General features: G+C 37.0%; 1 protein-coding gene across 1 annotated transcript; it reads left to right on the forward strand.

The window, feature by feature from the left end:
- Positions 1–1446: 1446 nt before the first annotated feature.
- LOC137235720 (uncharacterized) lies at positions 1447–17347 on the forward strand (the record flags this gene model as incomplete). Its single annotated transcript, XM_067758590.1, is given in 8 exon segments — positions 1447–1529; positions 11320–11521; positions 11625–11808; positions 12078–12140; positions 14171–14500; positions 14608–15021; positions 15099–15226; positions 16234–17347. Coding segments are annotated over 8 exon segments (2518 nt in total), but the record flags the coding sequence as incomplete, so codon positions are not given.
- Positions 17348–22544: the final 5197 nt, after the last annotated feature.

Genomic DNA, 22544 nt, shown 5'->3' on the forward strand with positions numbered 1-22544 from the left:
CACCTGGAATTGTGTTCGGATCTCACTAGCAAGGCTTTTCTCGCTGCCTTCGCCCGGTTTGTAGGGCGTCGAGGGTACCCGAAGCAAATGATGAGCGACAACGGCACAACATTCATTGGTGCTAAGCGAGCTACCGAAGTAGAGTTCGTCACCTTCCTCAACGAAGTCTCGACAGATATTGTCAAAAAGTATGCGCCACAAGGCATCGATTGGAAATTTATACCCCCAGGCGCACCCCACATGGGCGGATTATGGGAATCTGCCGTCAAAAGCTTTAAAACCCATTTTAAAAAGGTTGCCGGAACACACAGCTTCACATTTGAAGAATTTTCGACTCTATTAATTCGTATCGAGGCCGTTCTCAATTCTCGCCCTATCTCCCCGCTTTCCCAGGATCCAGCGGATCTCACCGCCCTCACACCCGGCCACTTTCTCCGAGGCGCACCCCTTCTCGCCATCCCCGAGCCGAACTATGAACACCTCTCTATGATCAACCGGTGGGACCGGTTGAAAGTTTTACATCACCAATTCAGCAAACGCTGGAAGAATGACTATCTCATGGAGTTACATAAGCGTTATCGATGGCAAACCGCTCAACCTCCCCCTAAAATCGGCGATCTAGTCGTCATTAAGGAAGACAACCTACCCCCTACCGAATGGCGCCTAGGACGCGTGGAAGACACCCATATAGGAAGAGACGGCCATATCCGAGTCGTCGACGTCCGCACGCAAAATGGTGTGCTCACCAGGCCTATCACAAAATTGTGTTTCCTGCCACCAGCGGAATTCGACTCAGAAGCCCACGGTTCCCTACCATCTCCCCAACCAACTACAGTCCATTAAGATTACCTATCGATACCATCTCAGAGCATAACTTAATCATCCCGTATCTCTCACAGGCAGTCCCTAACCTGGCGTTTCCTCTCAGACATACCACTAATACGCATTCATATTCTCTTTCACAGATGGATCGTCAGCGCCCTCCGGTTCCCGCACCACGCCGCTCGCTTTAATCGCGAGTCGTAGTGCCCACAGCCCCGCCACGACACACCAATACCGCGATGGCCGACTACCGGAAATGCCGATTGTGTATGCGGCATCACGCCCTCTTGAGGTGCCCTGCCTTCTTGGCCATGCAACCGCAACAACGCGCACTAATCGCTAGGGCACATCAATATTGCACCAACTGCTTGGCGCTGTCCCATCGCACCGACGAGTGCACCTCCACCGAACGCTGCTGGGTCTGCGGGCATCCCCATCATACCCTATTACACCGGGAAACCGGAGGTCGCCACCCGTCATATGCCGTTCCACCACAGCAGGAGGCTCGTCCGACATCACGCCGCCCGGAGCTGCACCGTCGCATTTCCGCAGCTCATCGTCGACATCGCCAGCCACCAGCCACCCATCGTTCTTCGAATGCATGACAACCTCAACGGCTATTAAATGTCGAAAATCGCACTATACGATGCACCGCCACCGGATTGCGCACGTCAACGGGAGATGGGACGGTTGGCAGCCTACGCCGCGTAAACAAATTGTCTGATCAACGCCATAGATTGATAAGGAGTGTGATGACTAGTACCTAGGACCTACCTAATTATTTTCTAGCTTTCCGTATTATTATTATTTCATGTAAGTATTGTTTTCAATAAAACCGTTTAACTTAAAATTTTTTTTTTTAATTATTTTATTTTCAAGCTTTAGTCTTTATTTAATTGCCTATTATTTCTCATTCTATTTAGTTCATTTAGTGACTCCTTATTACAAGGACTCTTTCCTGACAATTTGTTACAACCTAAGTCCTCAATACATAATCCTTCCAAAGACTTTACTCGACTCTGCGCCACGTATGCTTGTCCCTCCTCCAACTCCAAAATATTTTGATGTCACTTCTACTGGACTGTATGCAATATTTGTTCCAAATATGAGCCAAATCGGGCATCATAGGTCGATTTCTATTCATGTATGTATTATGTGTTCGAAATATGGACCAAATCAAATCGGACCACAAATACGATTTTTGTGAATATCTCGATCCTTGCGCCACCTAGCGGCGATTTTTTGTGATAGGTCGCTTTCTATTCTTGTATGTATTATGTGTTCCAAGCATGAGCCAAATCGGACCACAAATACGATTTTTGGAAATATCTCGATCCTTGCGCCACCTAGCGGCGATTTTTTTCATAAGACGCTTTTTATTCTTGCATGTATTATGTGTTCCAAATATGAGCCAAATCGGATCACAAATACGATTTTTGTGAATATCTCGATCCATGCGCCACCTAGCGGCGATATTTTTTCACACGTCGATTTCTATTCTTGCATGTATTATGTGTTCCAAATATGAGCCAAATTGGACCGCAAATGCGAATTTTGTGAATATCTCGATCCATGCGCCACCTAGCGGCGATTTTTTTCACAGGTCGATTTCTATTCTTACATGTATTATGTGTTCCAAATATGAGCCAAAGCGGACCACAAATGCGAATTTTGCGAATATCTCGATCCTTGCGCCACCTAGCGGCGATTTTTTTTCTTATTATTGCATTGTCATCGGGTTCTATTCCAAGTTTCAAGCTTGTAGCTTATCGGGAAGTTACTTAAATTTCAATTGCAAGATTCGTTCACAACGGCCGTGCATGCGGCAGTGCAGCCTGTTAACTCAAGCTAAATAAAACCGTTTAAAAAGGGATGAAATATGGTGTTTCGATTAGTTTTTTGACGCAAAATATAACTTTAGAAAAAAATTTGTAAAATGGGTGTGGCACCTACCATATTAAGTAGAAGAAAATGGAAAAGTTCTACAGGGCGGAATCAAAAGTCATTGGAATCATGGAAGGGATACTCTTCGTGGTATTACATATATAAATAATTTAGCGGTACCCAACAGATGATGTTCTGGGTCACCCTGGTTCACATTTTGGTCAATATATCGAAAACGCCTTCACATATACAACTAAGTGCCACTCCCTTTTAAAACTCGCATTAGTACCTTTAATTTGATACCCATATCGTACAAACACATTTTATAGTCACCCCTGGTCCACCTTTATGGCGATATCTCGAACATATATAGAACTAAGCCCCACGCCCTTTCAAAATACTCATTAACTCCTTTCATTTGATACCCATATCGTACAAATATATTGTAGAGTCACCCCTTGTCCATCTTTATAGCTATATCTCGAGAAGGCGTCCACCTATAGAGCTAAGGCCACTCCCTTTTAAAATACTCATTAACTCCTTTCATTTGATACCCATAACGTACAAACGCATTCTAGAGTCAACCCTGATCCACCTTTATGGCTATATCCCTAAATGGCGTCCACCTATAGAACTATGGCCCACTCCATTCTAAAATACTCTTTAATATCTTCCATTTGATACCCATGTCATATGAACGTATTCAAGGGTTAGCCTTGGTTCATTTTCCTACATAGTGATTTTCCCTTATTTTGTCTCCAAAGCTCTCAGCTGAGTATGTAATGTTCGGTTACACCCGAACTTAGCCTTCCTTACTTGTTTTTCATTCATGTCGAGTTGACTGACAATAATATCATAAAATAATTGACTATTAATCTAAGTTAAGCCTAGGTAAAAATATGTTTTCAGATAATGATATTCCTTTAGTTATTCCAAACTACTTTACGAATTAATCATTCTGTGCAATGCATATTACATATTTATAAGCGTCAACATGCTAAAATCTAAAAAACAAATAGAAAATGCATATCTCCCACAAAAACATATTTAACACCTTGAATGTGGCAAAGTCTTCATTTGAAATTCTACCCTTTCCCTCGTCGTCCGCCTTACAAAGTGGGACATGCAAATTTAATTATTCGCAAGTTAAGTCGCCTTTTTACGAGTGCATTGCTAAGTTTATTTTTTTTTGTTTTTTTATGTAACATTCTTGAAAATGATTATGGCTTGCGTACGAAATATGACTCAGTTACACACATACATACACATTCATACGCACAGACATATCTAAATAAAAATTAAAGATTTTGCACAGAAATTGAATGTATTTGAACCGCCTTTGTAATTTTTTTCGATTTTCTTATTTTCCAAATGTCATTGACGTCTTTACTGACACACTTTATGGCTGCAATCGGTCGACTCGACCGACCACTTGTCTGCCTTGGAAAATTCTAAGGTGTTTTAAGTCGTTGAAGCTGATTTATGTTAAGTACAAAAGTGCAATGATAATAATGTGATTTAGTTAGATGTTTTCATAAAAAAAGTTAAAACATTTTGAATGTTTCAAATATTTAATTAAATGTTACCCTGCATGGCACTGATATTGCAGGCGTTACCAGACTAGAATTAATATTAAACATTTGACTTCGTAGATTGAAAATCCCACCACTGAGTTTAGAGAAACAAATACGAAACTGCGAATGTTTTCGTTTATTTAGAAAACGGCGTTAAGTGAAAAAATAAGGCAATTTACAAGAGTGTCGTATTCGTTGTAAAGTCTTAGGTTTTTAGTTGTTTCCATGGTTTCCAGTATACATATAATTTGATTGAAATATAGCAGATACGACTAATAGGAGACCTTGTGAATTGCCTAAGTGCTAGCCTAGAAGACCAACTACTTTGGACTGAGAGGGCAACTGAAAAGCCCTGTCTCGGTTAATAATACCTGTTCTGACATTTAGCTCAGAATCATGGACGGTGTTGAAAAAGGAGAAAATTTCCCAGTAAGATTTACGATCCTGCACATGAAGCCAACACCATATATCGAAGAAAATGTATACTTTGCGCAATTTACCTACAAAAAGATCGTGCTTCTTTTTAATTTTTCATACAAAATGGCTTGTCCGGTCATTACTTACTTAGCTACTTACTCACTCAATTGGCGCTTAACCGTTTAAACGGTTATTGCCATTCAACAAGCGCACCAGTCGCTTCTTCGATGTGATAACTGGCGGGTGCTACATGTTTAATGCCGACTCCGAAAGGCAGCTGCAAGACAGATGAATTTTCATTGAAACCCTTTTCACGGCAGACATACCATAGCCGAAAGCGACCCCGCTTGGAAAAACGTTTTTCTAATTAAAAAAACTTTTCTCAAATTTTTTGATATTGCTTTTCCCGGTACTTGAACCCAGGAACACGCTACCACCACACCACGGCGACTGGCACCAAATTAAATGGGCCAACAAATGCCAACACAGCCGTTTGATCCAGACAAGCATACGGGGCCCTAAGCAAAATCCACACGGAATCGGTAAACGCCTTTGCCAGGCCGCGCAGAAGAAGAAAGAACACAACCAAGGGAGACACGGTCACCCTGGCCCAACTTAGTTCTGGATACTGTAACAGGTTAAATTATTACTTGTCCAGAATAAACCCCGACATACGTAATGTGATGTGTCCCCAACCATCTTTTTAAGTGTAATGAGGAACTTACACACTAAAACGGCACTTGGTACATAGACTTGAAAGAACACCTCTTACACAAGAGACATATAAGAGAGAACTTGAGATCATATATAACATCGCTGCAAAGAACGGATATAAAAAAGCACTGGTTGATAAGCTCAGAAGGACAAATGGAGAACCAAAAAGATATTATGAAAAGGAAAATAATAGCTGGACGACTATGACATATATATACTGGAAAAGCAACATATAAATTGGCAAACTTCTTTGAAAAATACAACATTAACACAGCATTCAAAACATCGAACAATCTAGGGCGCAAACTAAGAACTAACACTAACTCAGAGGATCCGTTTAGCAGCCACGGCGTATACAAGCTTACCTGGGGATGCCAACATATTTACATAGGACAAACAGGACGGCAAATAAGAACGAGGTTCAGAGAACATATTAGAGATTACAACAAAATATACGTAATCCAAACATTATTCCCGAGTCTAACTTCGCAACACCGTGGTATGATGGTAGCGTGCTCCGCCTACCACACCGTATGCCCTGAGTTCGCACCCCGGGCAAAGCAACATCAAAATTTTAGAAATAAAGTTTTTAAATTAGAAGAAAATTTGTCTAAGCGGGGTCGCCCCTCGGCAGTGTTTGGCAAGCGCTCCGGGTTGTTCTGCCATGAAAAGCTCTCAGTGAAAACTCATCTGCCTTGCAGATGCCGTTCGAAGTCGGCATAAAACATGTAGGTCCCGTCCGGCCAATTTGTAGGGAAAATCAAGAGGAGCACGACGCAAATTGGAAGAGAAGTTCGGCCTTAGATCTCTTCGGAGGTTATCTCGCCTTACATTTATTTATTTATTTAACTTCGCGAATCACATGGTCGATAATGAATGTTCCCCAGCAAATATCAATAAAACAGTTAGAGTTCTTCACATACAAGCAAAAGGCCGACGTCTCAACGTACTCGAAAACATGGAAATCTACAAACAGAAAACATTCGACGGTAGAATAATAAACGAACAGATAAACACAATTTCTGACACAATATTCGAGCCTTTAAAGCTTGTTTACAAGAAATAAAGTAATCACAGAGTTACAACAGACAAACACACAACAACAAATAAACACAAAACAATTAACGCACCAAAACAACAAACCCACAAAAAAGGTCAAACGAATAAAATTACGGATTTTTACCTGCACAGTCAGCCACACAAATCGATCAGTAAAAACCACCCTCGGTACACATAACTAAATATACACAAGCATCAATTTTTACAATACCTGCTCATGTACCTACGAACTATAAATACAGGACAAACGACAAAAACAGATCAGAACGAAAATCGACACTGATGATGGCACAACGCCGATCGGTTTGTCTCAAAACCAAATTTGACAAGGGATGACGGAAAATCGTTCCAATATACATCACTAAAACCGACTTCCCTATGGCAAATCCCTGTTGAAACTGCTAATTTCCTTGGACTCTCGTTAAAAGGACTTTGATGACAATTTGTGACTGGTCGCACCCATTGAATGGGGCGAAGCACTGCTAACAACAACACGGCTGCCGGCATAATCGGTTAGTAGTCGAGAAATGATTAAAAGTGGCTATTTGTCTGGAAATTTTTTTTATTGTCCGAAATGAATTAAAATGAAGAGAAACAGCAATAAAAAATAAAAATTGCAAGTTTTCGTACTATATTTTCCGGTCGACTGATAATGATGACGTCAAATGCTGACTACACACTGAAGTGACATTTCATTTCTATTCCAACTCCTAACGGCACGTGCTGAGGCAATTACAGAAAAGCCCTCTGAGAGTTTGAAAAACAGCTGAGCAGAGCTCACAGAGTATATTAATTTTAACGGTACCCCGTAATGGCATAAACTAATCGAGATAGATATAGACTTATATATATCAAAATGATCTGGGCGAAAAAAGAAATTAGTTTAGCCATGTCCGTCCGTCCGTCCGTCTGTCCGTTAACAGGATAACTTGAGTAAATTTTGAGGTATCTTGATGAAATTTGGTATGTAAATTCCTGGGCACTCATATCAGATCGCTATTTAAAATGAACAAAATCGGACTATAACCACGCCAACTTTTTCGATATCGAAAATTTCGAAAAACCGAAAAAGTGCGATAATTCATAACCAAAGACGGATAAAGCGATGAGACTTTGTAGGTGGGTTGACCTTATGACGCAGAATAGAAAATTAGTAAAATTTTGGACAATGGGCGTGGCACCGCCTACTTTTAAAAGCAGATAATTTAAAAGTTTTGCAAGCTGTAATTTGTAATGTTCGGTTACACCCGAACTTAATCTTCCTTACTTGTTTCCAACAGTTTTGTCCTTATGCGTGCCGCGGCTTGAATTTCTGATCCTATCTATTCACTAAACCCTGACAGCTTCAGGGTTGCCAAGTTTTGAGATATACAGTTAAATGCTTTTAACCGCATAAAACAACTTTAGTTATAGTGTGGAATTATCCCAGCATAGCTTAAGACTTGTTTTGTATTTGACTGCGATATGTGTATGCGCTTATCTCTAAGTATATTTTTTTATTTCTTAAGTTGCAATGGCATATCATACCAGCCCCAAAGGCTTAGACTAGTAAGTTTATTTTTCCTTGTACCTAACTCGATCGAAAAAAACGTGAATTATCTTACTGCGAAGATAGAAGTATTAAAGCGGTTATCTGGTTATTGATTACTTTTATTAAATCTACCAAAGTAGAATCCTCCTAAACATAATTAAGTCTAAAAAGGCTTCAGCGTTATTGAAAGCGAATTCTCGCAACGTACCGCACCAGTCAAGTGCGAGTACGAAATTATGTTCGCCCTCGTAAGCGTACTGAGTTCAATGGTTTTAATAGAGCTTGACATTTTCACTTAGCGTTGAGATACGTTTTAGTTTTTTGTGTTGTAAGATATGACACGATTCAATTAGCAGATCGGAGCAATATCATGGATATATGTACAAATGTATGTATAATTAACGCTTAACAAATTTTTAAATTCTGACATTACACATGCCTGTGTGTACTATATGTATTACGCACAGGCTTCAAGTGTGATCTAAGTAAGCTTTTGTCATGAGAGCGCTTTCAATTAGGGTAATTTTTTGCTGCTTATTTTTGTCAGAATGCAGTTTTATGTTTTGAGAAATGTGTGTGTTGGTAATATTTTATGGTTTGTTTGCTTCTGTTTCCTGCTTTAGTTTTGACTGTTATGATATGTAATGGCGTTACTTTTGTAAATACGAGTAAACTGTTGCAATACACTCAGAGAAAAAACCAAGTTTTTAAACTCGAACTCAGAATATCCGAACTTAAGTCGTGTAAAGATTTAAAATACTAAGGTAATGATGAGATATCTTATTTTGAGCATAATTGGGCTGTTTGCAAGCTCGTGTTAATTGATTCTGAAAGTCGAATGTTATAGGGAATTAGGTAATTTGGAGCTCCGCTGGTCACCATGGCTGGGTAGATACTACCTCTTGCAGGAGGGTACCGAGATTTTTCTGGCCGGAAGTGCATGAAGACTTTGCTATTAATTGTGATTGTCGTTCCGGTGGGCCACTGTCCAATAAGAGTCCAAGCGGTACGTTTTAATATACTGTAACTCCGTTCCTGCTGCAGTTGCAGGCGGGATGATAGTTTTCATCATCGAGTTGCTTCAGCTTCAGCTTTACAGCTTGTGTCAGAACTAGGTGAGAGACAAAAAAAACTCTAAAAAACGATTATCATTTAAAATGCATTCTATTTTTATGAACACAATTGTCTATGACTCACTAAATTTTGTTTAACCATGCGGTAAAGATGGTCTATTTAGTAAGACCACGATCACTACCTGTGTTAACCGCTCAATTTACGTTTAGAGCACACATGCACACATTCATATACATATGTATATTTACATTGTGATACTTCCTAGAACTGATTTGTGTCAGTATTTTATTACCATCTTAATCATCTTAACCTTCGTAAGGGTTAGTTGTCGTCATTCAAACTTGTATATAATCTACTATACTTTAAATTAGAGCGTATCGAAAAAGCAAAAATTTGCCTTACACCCCATTGCATCGGATGCTGTTTCGACAAGGGCGTATCTCAGCAAACCTTTGAAAAACGAATTTTCTTAAGAAAAATTCATATCCTAGAATTTTTCGCATAAATGCTCTGAGATAGGGCGTTTAAAAAAAAAGTTCTTAGATAGAGCGTCTTAGAAGAGTCTAGAGGACCATACATTATCTTATTAACATATCTTACCAATGTATTGGTACATATTCTTCAAAGCCGGTTAAAAGTGACCCTAATATGAAGGCGACGATGAGAAGTTTGTTACAAAAAACTCAAAATTAGGAGAAAAAAGACATACTTTTTTTGTTTTATGCTCTACTGCAAATAGGGTATATTGTACCAAGGGCTTAAGCCGTGTTAGCACGTAATATTTATGTATCATTTGTTTATTTTCTTTAATACAATTTTCTCATTATTCGAATATCAATGAGAACAGCGCGCTAATATTTAAAATTATTATTATAGGGCTTTATTTAGATCTATTGTGCTTGACCTTTATTGTTGTGGAGCCTTACTGCATGTGGAGCCCTTTTACTCAATATCACGCAGGGACTAAAAGTCACGCCTCCTAGATGGCAGAGAGTATGTGAACCGGCGTTTTATCCTTCAGCTCACAAAAGCGACAGATTTGTGTATCGAAAGATTTAACTTACGTTATATAGTGGACAACTGTGCCCCGCATAGTACTCAGTGAGAGTGCGTCGGTCCTCTCTGCTTAGATTAAGAGTGGCTGATACTATCTTTGCTGGAAGTATAAACAATTTGGCCTGCCTTTGCCCTGGGCATTCAATCCAGTGTCGTCGGAACTGCTCTGTACCCAGTTAGTTATGGTTCCTCTTGCGTGCCTTTGTGAGTACACAGAAGGGCTCTGAACCATGGAATGTTGCTAAAGAACCCTGCTTGGCTAGGTAGTCTGCCTGTTCATTACCTTCATGTTCCTGATGCCGGAGAGCCCATTATAATAAAATCGTGGTTTTGGTTTCCAGTTTGCAATACAGGATTACCTATGAATTTTCTTATTACCTTCAGTTTACGATCTTTACACTCTTTACTTCAAAAATACTTTGAAGGTGTACTACAGCAAGTGTTGTATCGTTCTCTATTAGAATAGGCACTAAGTGCATAAGCAGGGGACGGTCTCATTGCACCCGTTTTGCCAAAACAAACTATTCGATGCAATTTGCTTAGTTTTGTTATTGCTGTTCTTTGCGTGGTCTTCGGCCACCAAATTAAGGAATCGTAGGTGACTACTGGCTCCCCAGCGGGTTATGGGGCTTAAGATGTACCCGTGACAGGTATGCGACTAAAATACCGAATTGATTCAAGGGGTTGCCAGCGCAATATATAGCTTCTCCAACCCAATTGTCAACCTCACCTATCCGTGGCGAATCCTGTTTATTTAACAGCCGAGGCTCTAGCGACTTCAAGTTCCTCATGTATCCAGGAAGTGGGAGGGCGGGATCGCCTAGAAGGTTTCATGTGGTCATACCGAATCGTTGCCAAGAGGGCTAGTCTTTTAATGGTGCTTTTTACCAGAACTTACCGGATCTGTATCCGGCAAAGGACCATCAACATCGATAACACTCCCCAAGGCCTGTGGGGAGTGTCCTTATCGCAGCAACATCACTGGCGTCACAAAAATATTATGTGTCCAATATAACATTTCGCGAGATAACACCCATGTTTTGCCATAAAGTCGAGTACAGGCGAAAAGGGTTCTGTCCCCTAGGTATTTTGCTTCCATTGAAAATCGGATTTTTTTCCGGGTAAAAGACTAAAGTATGATAATGATATTTATAAACTTCATTCTTGTTTTTTTTTTTTCGCTTTCAGATTATTTACATCACTGCCGAAATACACTCAACGTTTATTAGTTTTACTCTTTGGTACATTCCGTGTTATTGCCAGCAATGCAACACAAGCCAGTACGGGCATGACCAGCGAGGCGCTGGGCGTTTCGGTTGCGCCGAATTTCTTTCAGTCATGCGTTAGTGATGGCAAAACGGCGCGTATGGAGGATGTGCTTAAATTTAAGGTTGGTTTAGATTATAGATAAGTGATAACTATGCTGTTCTCAGTATGTTTATACATTGCAATTGTTAATAATTATTTTATTTTATTATTTATTTAAATTTAAGGTGGCCACAAAAATTATGAAGCAGATAATCGATAAATTTGCTACACATGATTTATTTGGACGCGAAAATTATGAATACTATGCAAGAGTTACTGGACGTATACTCAAAGTATAAGACGAATGGATATGCAGTTTTCAATATCCACCCCCACCACGTGGCAAACTAGCGCAACAAAAATATGCACGTAAGTTAATATTATTTAAAATTAAATAAATTCGAGCTTCTGTTATATGGACGCCGATAATTTTTATCGCAAATTAGTTTGGTTGAATTGGCCTAGCGGGTGCGTCCCTAACCTCAGAAACGAAAAGTAATCCTTGCGACTGAGCATTTTTCAAGGTTATGGCCGTTCGGACACTACGATGGCGAATCCGAATTCTGAATCCCTGAACTTTATTTTGATTTTATTTTCTTAATTTCTATTTTAATAAAATTGTTGCTCTTACCTTGCAGTTCAACACTCTCTGGAGGCTGAGAAGACATGGCTGCAGTGTCAGTGTGAGCGATGGGGTTTGCGTAAGTATTTTTATGTTATAGCTAAAATTTTAAAATTTAATTATTTAACAAAACCAATTTGAGACTTAACATCATTTGTGTTTGCTTTCTAACATCAGTGTAGTTTGCAACTAATACTCTTAAAGAATATTATATAACAAACAAAAGCTAACAAATAGTAGTTGTGACAAAAATGTGACTAGCTCTTCTTATTCTTCTTCTACTACATATACTTACAATTTCATTTGTCTATTTGTCAACACTAATTAAACATTCTTAAATTTGTGAAACCATACATATGATATGAAGTTTTTCATTTTAATTAAACACCATTTTGTTCTTCGTTTTTCAAATTAAATGGAGTCACTAAAACAGCTCTTGCCTTAAAACCGACATTCAAATGAATGGATCATATTCATCAAACATTTTCATATTTGGTTTTGGTTTTTTACTTTTCACAAATTAGCTGCTTTATTAATAGTTATATTTAGAGTAGCTTTTAAATCGAAGAAAATTGGGTCATACTGCGAATGACAAATAATACTTTGCAAGCTAAATATTTTGACATTCCAAAAGTTGTGTGAAATTTGATATGAAATCTCGTTTCAACGATTTAGTGTGGGCATACCCACGATATTGGAATGACTTATACATGACCAATGGCTATGATTTCAATATAATCCTGTTGAAACCGTTAATACGGATCTGTTTTTAATTTCCTATACGTCGTTTCACAGTCACTTTCTATTCTCCTCGTTTCCGTAACTAATGTAAAGTCATTAGTATGTTCGTAGTATACTGCCTACGAACAACACCTCGGATATTTTAACCCGTAGACGTAGGTAGAGACAAATAGGGCTCATTACACTTTCCGGCAAAATGTGGGTAATTGACTAATCCAATTTCTTTAAGAGATTGATACATTGGCAAATATATAATTTTAGATGTAAGCTTCGACGGTGGCCCACGTCGATATTTTCATGCGATAAAGTGTACCTCGTGGTCACCGTGGTGTGATGGTAGCGTGCTCCGCCTACCACACCATATGCCCTGGGTTCACACCCCGGGCAAAGCAACATCAAAATTTTAGAAAGAAGGTTTTTCAATTAGAAGAACATTTTTCTGAGCGGGGTCGCCCCTCGGCCAAACAAGCGCTCCGAGTGTTTCTGCCATGAAAAGCTCTCAGCGAAAACTCATCTGCCTTGCAGATGCCGTTCGGAGTCGGCATAAGACATGTAGGTCCCGCCCGGCCGATTTGTAGGGAAAATCAAGAGGAGCACGACGCAAATTCGAAGAGAAGCTCGGCCTTAGATCTCTTAGAGGTTATCGCGCCATACATTTATTTTATTTAAAGTATACCTCGTACAAAGAATTGACAGCCTTTTTGGACCTGACCTCGACATGCTTGTTCCAGTTTAGCTTTCTTTACAGAATAAAACCTCTCTATTTTATGTCTCTGAATGGCCTATCATGTGAAGGGTAGGAGTGAATAAATCTTCTTCGAAGTAGCTTTAGAAAGTCCTCCATTGTCGGGACAAATCCTAGGAAATGTTTTGGAACCTATGAAATTGAACATTTTAATAGGTAGAGAACAATTTTATATGAAAAGTTTGCAAAACCATTTGGAATGTCACAAAATATCTAGCTTTATACCAGTTTCCAGTTCCATTCTATTTAAATGAAATTCCCTTATGGGCTAATAGAAAGCTTAATATTGATTCAAACCAGTTTATAATTATTTTTGTATCGAGTAAAGCACGAAAAAATAGTTTGCATTTTCTTATTTTAAATTGCAATGAAATAAAACTTTATATTTTTTCTTAAAAAAAAAATTAACACTCAAACAGTTGTAAAAACCAAAAATCTCTTTCTTTCACTTTCTCTCTCTCATACTCTGCCTGTGTGTGTTGTCATTTATGTACAATACTACATTGACACTGCAAAATTTCAATTGTCTGCCTGATATTCATATAAACAAACAAACATATGTGAATTAGTGAATAACGAATGATGAATGAATGAAATGAATCATCTCAAAAACTAAAACACAGTTGCCCAGGAAGAATCCCGCTCCACTCCTGCCTTGCTAACCAGCTCTAGCTCAGCGTTAGACAACAGTGTGCTTTCATTGGGCGTAACACCAGAACATTCATTTATTGAATCATGTGCACGACTATCTGTTTCCCTAGAAGGACCAGATCTATTTGCGATGACATCATCACCGATACCAAAACGTAATTTACAGGATTTACAACAACAACACCAACGTGACACCGACAATGATGCTGATGTAGATGAGGAAAATTTCGATTATGATGATGTTGCTAACGATGACGACGATGATAACGATGCATTAGATTTTGCCGCTGAATTCGAATTAAGTAACGATGACGAAGATTTTGAAAATAATCCGAAAAAATTAGCTTGCCACGCACATTTGTTGTACCTGCTGCACACCACCAACGAATAGCAAGAATTACAAAAACAGCAAAGTCTACAGCTACAACTGTTGCTGCAAGCAATCAACCAACTGATAGAAGTGCAGTTTTAAATACCACTTACACAATTGGTTTAGATAATGTTGATGGAAGCAACTGCGGTGTTGGTGTGGTGGCAGCGGTCGACTCGAACGATGATGATGAAGTGACCGTTGTTAGACGTCGCTATCGTCAAAATACGAAAAAGAAAATACTTACACAAACACGCATGCAACAACATCAACGACGGTTGCGTGCAGGGACCAAAAGCCTTGATGGTGGCGCTGGTGCCGGTGGTGGTTGTGGTGATCACGAACAACGCCTAACCCAGCAGACGACGACTATGAATGAAATGAAAAATAATAAAAAACAAAATAGCAACACCACACAAAAAGACGTACAACAAATGACTACAGATGGCGCACGTGCTCTAGTAAAATGACAACGCGCACTTGTAGTCACTGCAATCGTGGTATACGCCATTCATCATCATGTTCCTCAGCTTCGGATGGTGGTGCTGGTGCTGGCGGCGGCGGCGGCTTGGGAAGTGGTAGTGGCATGACTATGGAAGAGTTGCCCGCCGTCAATCGTTATGCTGAGAGTACAAAGAGTCTTTCCTATTTGCCACAGGTGAGGGACGATTTCTTGCTTGCTTCACGGATTTCGGTATAAATAATACCTACATACATTTATATGTATATTGTACTGCTACTACATGCATATGTACGAACAAATAATGAGTTAATCCACATTTTTTTTTATTTAGATGTATTTATTTAGTTTTTTTTTTTCAAAATTTCTGATTTCAATATTTGTTGTAAACTCACATGCATTTGTATTATTAAAACACGAATTAATTAATATTTTGCATTGTTTTTTTAGTTTTAACTTTATTCCTTTCCCCTTCACTTCATTTTCTGCTTTACACAAAAATATTCCATACAGTAAACTATTTAAATAAATTAATTCAAAATTTGTTTAGCTTATTTACACATTTATAGGTTAGAATTTGCTAAGGAAGCTCAAAGGTTTAAAACTAATCGAATATTTAATACTTAACTTAAGAAAATTCAAAAAGCTTATACCTCAAGCTTAGTCCTCCATTGTCGGGACAAATCCTAGGAAATGTTTTGGAACCTATGAAATTGAACATTTTAATAGGTAGAGAACAATTTTATATGAAAAGTTTGCAAAACTATTTGGAATGTCACAAAATATCTAGCTTTATACCAGTTTCCAGTTCCATTCTATTTAAATGAAATTCCCTTATGGGCTAATAGAAAGCTTAATATTGATTCAAACCAGTTTATAATTATTTTTGTATCGAGTAAAGCACGAAAAAATAGTTTGCATTTTCCTATTTTAAATTGCAATGAAATAAAACTTTATATTTTTTCTTAAAAAAAAAATTAACACTCAAACATTTGTAAAAACCAAAAATCTCTTTTCTTTCACTTTCTCTCTCTCATACTCTGCCTGTGTGTGTTGTCATTTATGTACAATACTACATTGACACTGCAAAATTTCAATTGTCTGACTGACATTCATATAAACAAACAAACATATGTGAATTAGTGAATAACGAATGATGAATGAATGAAATGAATCATCTCAAAAACTAAAACACAGTTGCCCAGGAAGAATCCCGCTCCACTCCTGCCTTGCTAACCAGCTCTAGCTCAGCGTTAGACAACAGTGTGCTTTCATTGGGCGTAACACCAGAACATTCATTTATTGAATCATGTGCACGACTATCTGTTTCCCTAGAAGGACCAGATCTATTTGCGATGACATCATCACCGATACCAAAACGTAATTTACAGGATTTACAACAACAACACCAACGTGACACCGACAATGATGCTGATGTAGATGAGGAAAATTTCGATTATGATGATGTTGCTAACGATGACGACGATGATAACGATGCATTAGATTTTGCCGCTGAATTCGAATTAAGTAACGATGACGAAGATTTTGAAAATAATCCGAAAAAAATTAGCTTGCCACGCACATTTGTTGTACCTGCTGCACACCACCAACGAATAGCAAGAATTACAAAAACAGCAAAGTCTACAGCTACAACTGTTGCTGCAAGCAATCAACCAACTGATAGAAGTGCAGTTTTAAATACCACTTACACAATTGGTGTAGATAATGTTGATGGAAGCAACTGCGGTGTTGGTGTGGTGGCAGCGGTCGACTCGAACGATGATGATGAAGTGACCGTTGTTAGACGTCGCTATCGTCAAAATACGAAAAAGAAAATACTTACACAAACACGCATGCAACAACATCAACGACGTTTGCGTGCAGGGACCAAAAGCCTTGATGGTGGCGCTGGTGCCGGTGGTGGTTGTGGTGATCACGAACAACGCCTAACCCAGCAGACGACGACTATGAATGAAATGAAAAATAATAAAAAACAAAATAGCACCACCACACAAAAAGAAGTACAACAAATGACTACAGATGGCGCACGTGCTGGTGGCTTTATTGGCTCTAGTAAAATGACAACGCGCACTTGTAGTCGCTGCAATCGTGGTATACGCCATTCATCATCATGTTCCTCAGCTTCGGGTGGTGGTGCTGGTGCTGGCGGCGGCGGCGGCTTGGGAAGTGGTAGTGGCATGACTATGGAAGAGTTGCGCGCCGTCAATCGTTATGCTGAGAGTACAAAGAGTCTTTCCTATTTGCCACAGGTGAGGGACGATTTCTTGCTTGCTTCACGGATTTCGGTTACATTTATATGTATATTGTACTGCTACTACATGCATATGTACGAACAAATAATGAGTTAATCCACATTTTTTTTTATTTAGATGTATTTATTTAGTTTTTTTTTTCAAAATTTCTGATTTCAATATTTGTTGTAAACTCACATGCATTTGTATTATTAAAATACGAATTAATTAATATTTTGCATTGTTTTTTTAGTTTTAACTTTATTCCTTTCCCCTTCACTTCATTTTCTGCTTTACACAAAAATATTCCATACAGTAAACTATTTAAATAAATTAATTCAAAATTTGTTTAGCTTATTTACACATTTATAGGTTAGAATTTGCTAAGGAAGCTCAAAGGTTTAAAACTAATCGAATATTTAATACTTAACTTAAGAAAATTCAAAAAGCTTATACCGAAGTATTTTTAAGTAGTTTTTTTTTGTTTGTGTACCAACATAGGCCTGCGTTGTTAATCGAAAAATAGGTTATGTATGTGCTTAAATTATAGGTTAGGTTCGTGTGTAGCGTGGAAAAAGAAAGGCGATGCTATCGTTTAGCGCTTATTATTTAGCTTAACAGCATACAGAATAGTATTAACTAAAAAAAGTAAAGCTTAAAATAACATTGGATTGGATTTATCAAAAAAGATAGGCACGTTCGCCATGCTTTCAAGCTATCAGTTATAGATTGTGCTGCCCTGTTACTTTTAGTTCTAACAGGTTATCGATAATGACGATAGTGTCTCGATATTAACGTCAATAGTTTTAACTTATCTCTATCGTAAAGTAATTTGTACATCATACCTTAAAAATGTTTAAATATGCAGGTAATAAATATCGTTTATATTATGAATAATAGACTGGGTCGATTTATTAACCGATATCGCGCCATCGATTTTCCGATTGGGTTTGGGCTTAGGAAAAAAATGTTCCCCTACGCAAACCAAAAAAAAAATAAATTTCGAGCCTGCGAAAAGAAAAAATGGCGAATGGGTAAATTTTTTGACCCAAACACTCCCCAAAACCCAAAAAATATTTTTTTTTCATAAAACTGCTACCGCCAACGTTTTTACAACAGTTTTTTTGAAAAATTTTTTTTGGGGAGTGTTTTGGTCGCAGGCTCGAAAATTATTTTTTTGGGTATGCGTTGTGGAACTTTTTTTTCCTGAGCCCAAATCTTATCGAAAAATCGATGGCGCGATATCGTATCGTGAATACAAATCGACCCAGGTTAATGGATAATCATTTATATCGATAGTCATCACAGTCGAGAGCCATTGATAGTTCGCCATTACAAACTTTTTAAATAAGACGAGAAAATATAGTTCTTATCGGAAATGCGCTAAGGCTTGAAATATTACACTGAATTTGGGTACTGAACAAAAATGGACCTTTGCCATCGATAGAGATAGTTCGAATTATCCCGCTAGAGAATTGCTTAAAGGTCTCTTGACACATCCCATCAAGGTTATTTTTAAGTTAGTACCATGTACACCAACATCCCGCTACTATCTCTAAAGGATGCTCTGAGAAATTAATTCGAATTTAACTTTAATTTGTATCAAGTCTTCTTATTTTTTTTTTTTTGTTTTAAAAAATATAAGTCTAGACATTTCCATTTATTCTTCTATATCACTACAATCACGTTGCACTTTTCTAACATAGCTGAGATACTGTCGGTATGTTTTTAAACTAAAGCATGCTTTTCAAACAATATAAACTCATGCTCATATTAATAGGTATACAATTAAAGATGATTTACTTTTATGCATTGTTTTTACTCATTCTGTCTGAGGAAATTGAGAAAAGAAAGAATAAAATGTAAACAAAAAATGTTTCCGCAGTTGAACGATGAATCCTCCTTTAGTGAGCTTTTTTTTTAAAGGTTTATTTAAAAATAAGCGCAATATATGGAAACAAATTTAACATCTACAAAATTTACGCAAAGTTTAAAAAAATTAAGCAAGCTTTGCAAAAAATTGTCATTTGAAAAATTTTCGACGGAGATTCTAGTTAAATTTTGAATATGCAGTTTTGTGAAATAAAGTTATCAAACTTCCTGAAAAAGACCTGAAAGTCCCGAAACGCGTAGTTGGGAAAAATAAAATTTTAACTTGGCCATCTCTTTTCTGGGCCGTAACGCTCCATTCTATCAAAATGTAATTGATATTTTGCCTCACGAAAAAAAAATGAAAAACTGAATTAAGCATGAAAACAAATACCAACAGGATGGCCTAGTGGTTAAAGGCTACTGCAGTTTCACCATGTGATTCACGGTTCGAATCCCGGTGAAACCTTTGATAACATTACAAAATTGCCCGATCATGATTACGTTGGCGGTTTTCGAAATGGGTCCATCGCAATATGCAAGTAAATGTTTCTTTCTTTTCAGTTTCTCTTAGAAAACATAATAATTGAAATTCAGTTATTATAAGCCGGTGTTAAGCTCATGAATTCTTAAAATTTAATTTTTTTTCTTTAATTAATCCGTTTTTAATATTGTACGAATTAATATGAGCAGAAGTGTAGTAAAGAGCATTCAAATACAAAAAAATTATGAAAAATTTGTTTTCTTACAAAAAAATTTAGAAAACGAAAATTTTCCACGTTTTATGAATTAAAAATAATTTCTCCATGTAGTTTTGTCAGAAAAAAATATTTTTTTTTCACATTTACCTGCTCGTCCTAGAGTTTTGTTTTCATAAGTTAGACGTGTGAATTATAAAAAAAAGACACTCTTTGAATTTAGGTAATTTTTATTTTGTTTCTAAATAACTTTAATTACATTACATTTATGTATTATTTTATAAATATTATTTTATTAAATAAGTTAGTGTCAGTACATCTATGCATACATACCAACTTCGACAAATTCAGTTTTTAAATGGGATTTTATTCAGTTATAAATATTTATCAGACGCAATCGACCATGTATATACAGTAGTGGTCACATTAAGCGCCCGGTTTTTTACACTTAACCTAATTCCGTTATTTTTATTAAAAAAACTATCTTTTCATTCAGTAACAAATAATTAAAAGTTTTAAGTCTCGCACAAAATTAAAACAATTATCATCAAAATTAAAAAAGAAAAACTTTTTAAATTAAAAAAAAACTGTACAGTAATAATTAGCGTTTTAATAGCAGCACTTCAATAAACAACAATCTAATGGGCACACATTTGTTTTTATTTGAAAATTTTTTTAATAGAAAATTATGTTCAAAAAAATAAAAATAAAAATGTGCGAATTAGTTGAGATTTATATTAAACAAATTTTAATTGACCACCACTGTTCATTCCTCTGAATTTATGTATGTACAAATATTAATTAAATTAAATGTCAATTACTTTTTTATTGAATTTTGTGCACAAATATTGCATGAAAATTTTATAATAAAAAGAAAAAAACATACTTCTATATAATTTTTTATTGTATAGCCACATTACAAATAAGTAAAACTCGGATGTCAAAAATAGGATTTTTGTCTGTATGCATACAGCATACTATCTCCTTCTACTCTTAATTGTAAACAAAATGCACAAAAAATGATGTAGAACTGGAATGGGAGAAAACAAAATTTTGCAGATGCCGTTCGGAGTCAGCCTAAAACATGTAGGTCCCGTATCGCTAACAGAAGCGCGGCCTCAATCTCTTTGGAGGTATATCGCGTCGTGTATTTATCTTTTAGATATACACGATTACAGTGTTCGTTTAGCTCGAATACCACAGAAATCTAGACATGTGTTTCGGCGTGCTGAGCCTCAAAGTTCGCTAATCTAAATGAAAGGCTAAATCTAATGAAAAGTAAAAAAGGAAGAAATAATTATTTCGAAGGCTTGTTTCCCCATTAAGTTTATAATAATTATTTTTTAAAAACTTGACTTGCTTCTACATATACCGAATATTACATAAAATAAAAAATAAATGTAAGGCGCGATAACCTCCGAAGAGATCTAAGGCCGAGCTTCTCTTCCAATTTGCGTCGTGCTCCTCTTGATTTTTCCCTACAAATTGGCCGGACGGGACCTACATGTTTTATGCCGACTCCGAACGGCATCTGCAAGGCAGATGAGTTTTCACTGAGAGCTTTTCATGGCAGAAATACAATCGGAGCGCTTGCCAGACACTGCCGAGGGGCGACCCCGCTTAGAAAAATTTTCTTCTAATTGAAAAATCTTATTTCTAAAATGTTGATGTTGCTTTGCCCGGGAGTTGAACCCAGGGCATACGGTGTGATAGGCGGAGCACGCTACCATCACACCACGGTGGCCGCGCGAATATTACATATTGTAACGAATTTAGGGCAATACCGCTTATTTCCAACCTTCTACTACCGTTCGTATCGCTAAACTGTTGAATAAATAGCTCTAATATTCAATAATGCAAAATGGCCTTGATTAAAGTACTTCGCAATAACACTGATACTTCACAATCAATTGATTGCTTAAATCAAACTTATTAGTCGTGCCTCAGCTGGTGCTGGTTTTGATTCCTCGTTGGCATATTTCTAGGCGCTTCTATTTCTAGAATTTACTCAGATATATGCATGTGTTTGTGTGTTTCTCTCCGCTGCTTGTATGTACATATGTGTAGACATAATAATTGTTTATGTGCATACAAGTCTCTGCTTAGTATCGGCTTAGAGATGATAGTATCTCTTAGTGTTGCTAATATTCGTCACAATATTTATTTTAGTTTTATAAGACCTTAACTTGTCAACAATTATTTATTATTATTATTTGTATTTATTTGGTTTATAATATTTTCTTGCAGGTTTTAAAAATTTTCTCTTTTAGTTTTAAATCTTAAAATTAATAGTTCTGTAAATACACGTTTATTTTAATTTCTATGTTTGTTATGCTAAAAACGCAAAAGTTATTGTGTACTTTATTGTAAAGTTGTAATTGAATATTTAAAATATATATTTATTGGCCGCCGATTTTAATTAGTTAGTAAATTTATGTGTACACCTAAATATAAAACAAAAGTTTTCATACAATAAAAACTTTTTTATTATACATTTTTTAATAACTTTTGTATATACATATTTCTTTAAGTAATTTTCTTTATTTGTTAAGAGCTGAGCGTATATTCAATGCAACCATGTTATAAAAGTCACATTTTTGATATTATGTAATTTGTTTTATATTGTTTCAAGTCCCGTAATCGCATGGTGCCTTTCATAAATTAAAAAGTACGACCGACTCGGAACAAATGTGTATT

The sequence above is a fragment of the Eurosta solidaginis genome, unplaced genomic scaffold (genome assembly GCF_040869045.1).
Source record: "Eurosta solidaginis isolate ZX-2024a unplaced genomic scaffold, ASM4086904v1 ctg00001056.1, whole genome shotgun sequence".
Lineage (NCBI taxonomy): Eukaryota > Metazoa > Arthropoda > Insecta > Diptera > Tephritidae > Eurosta > Eurosta solidaginis.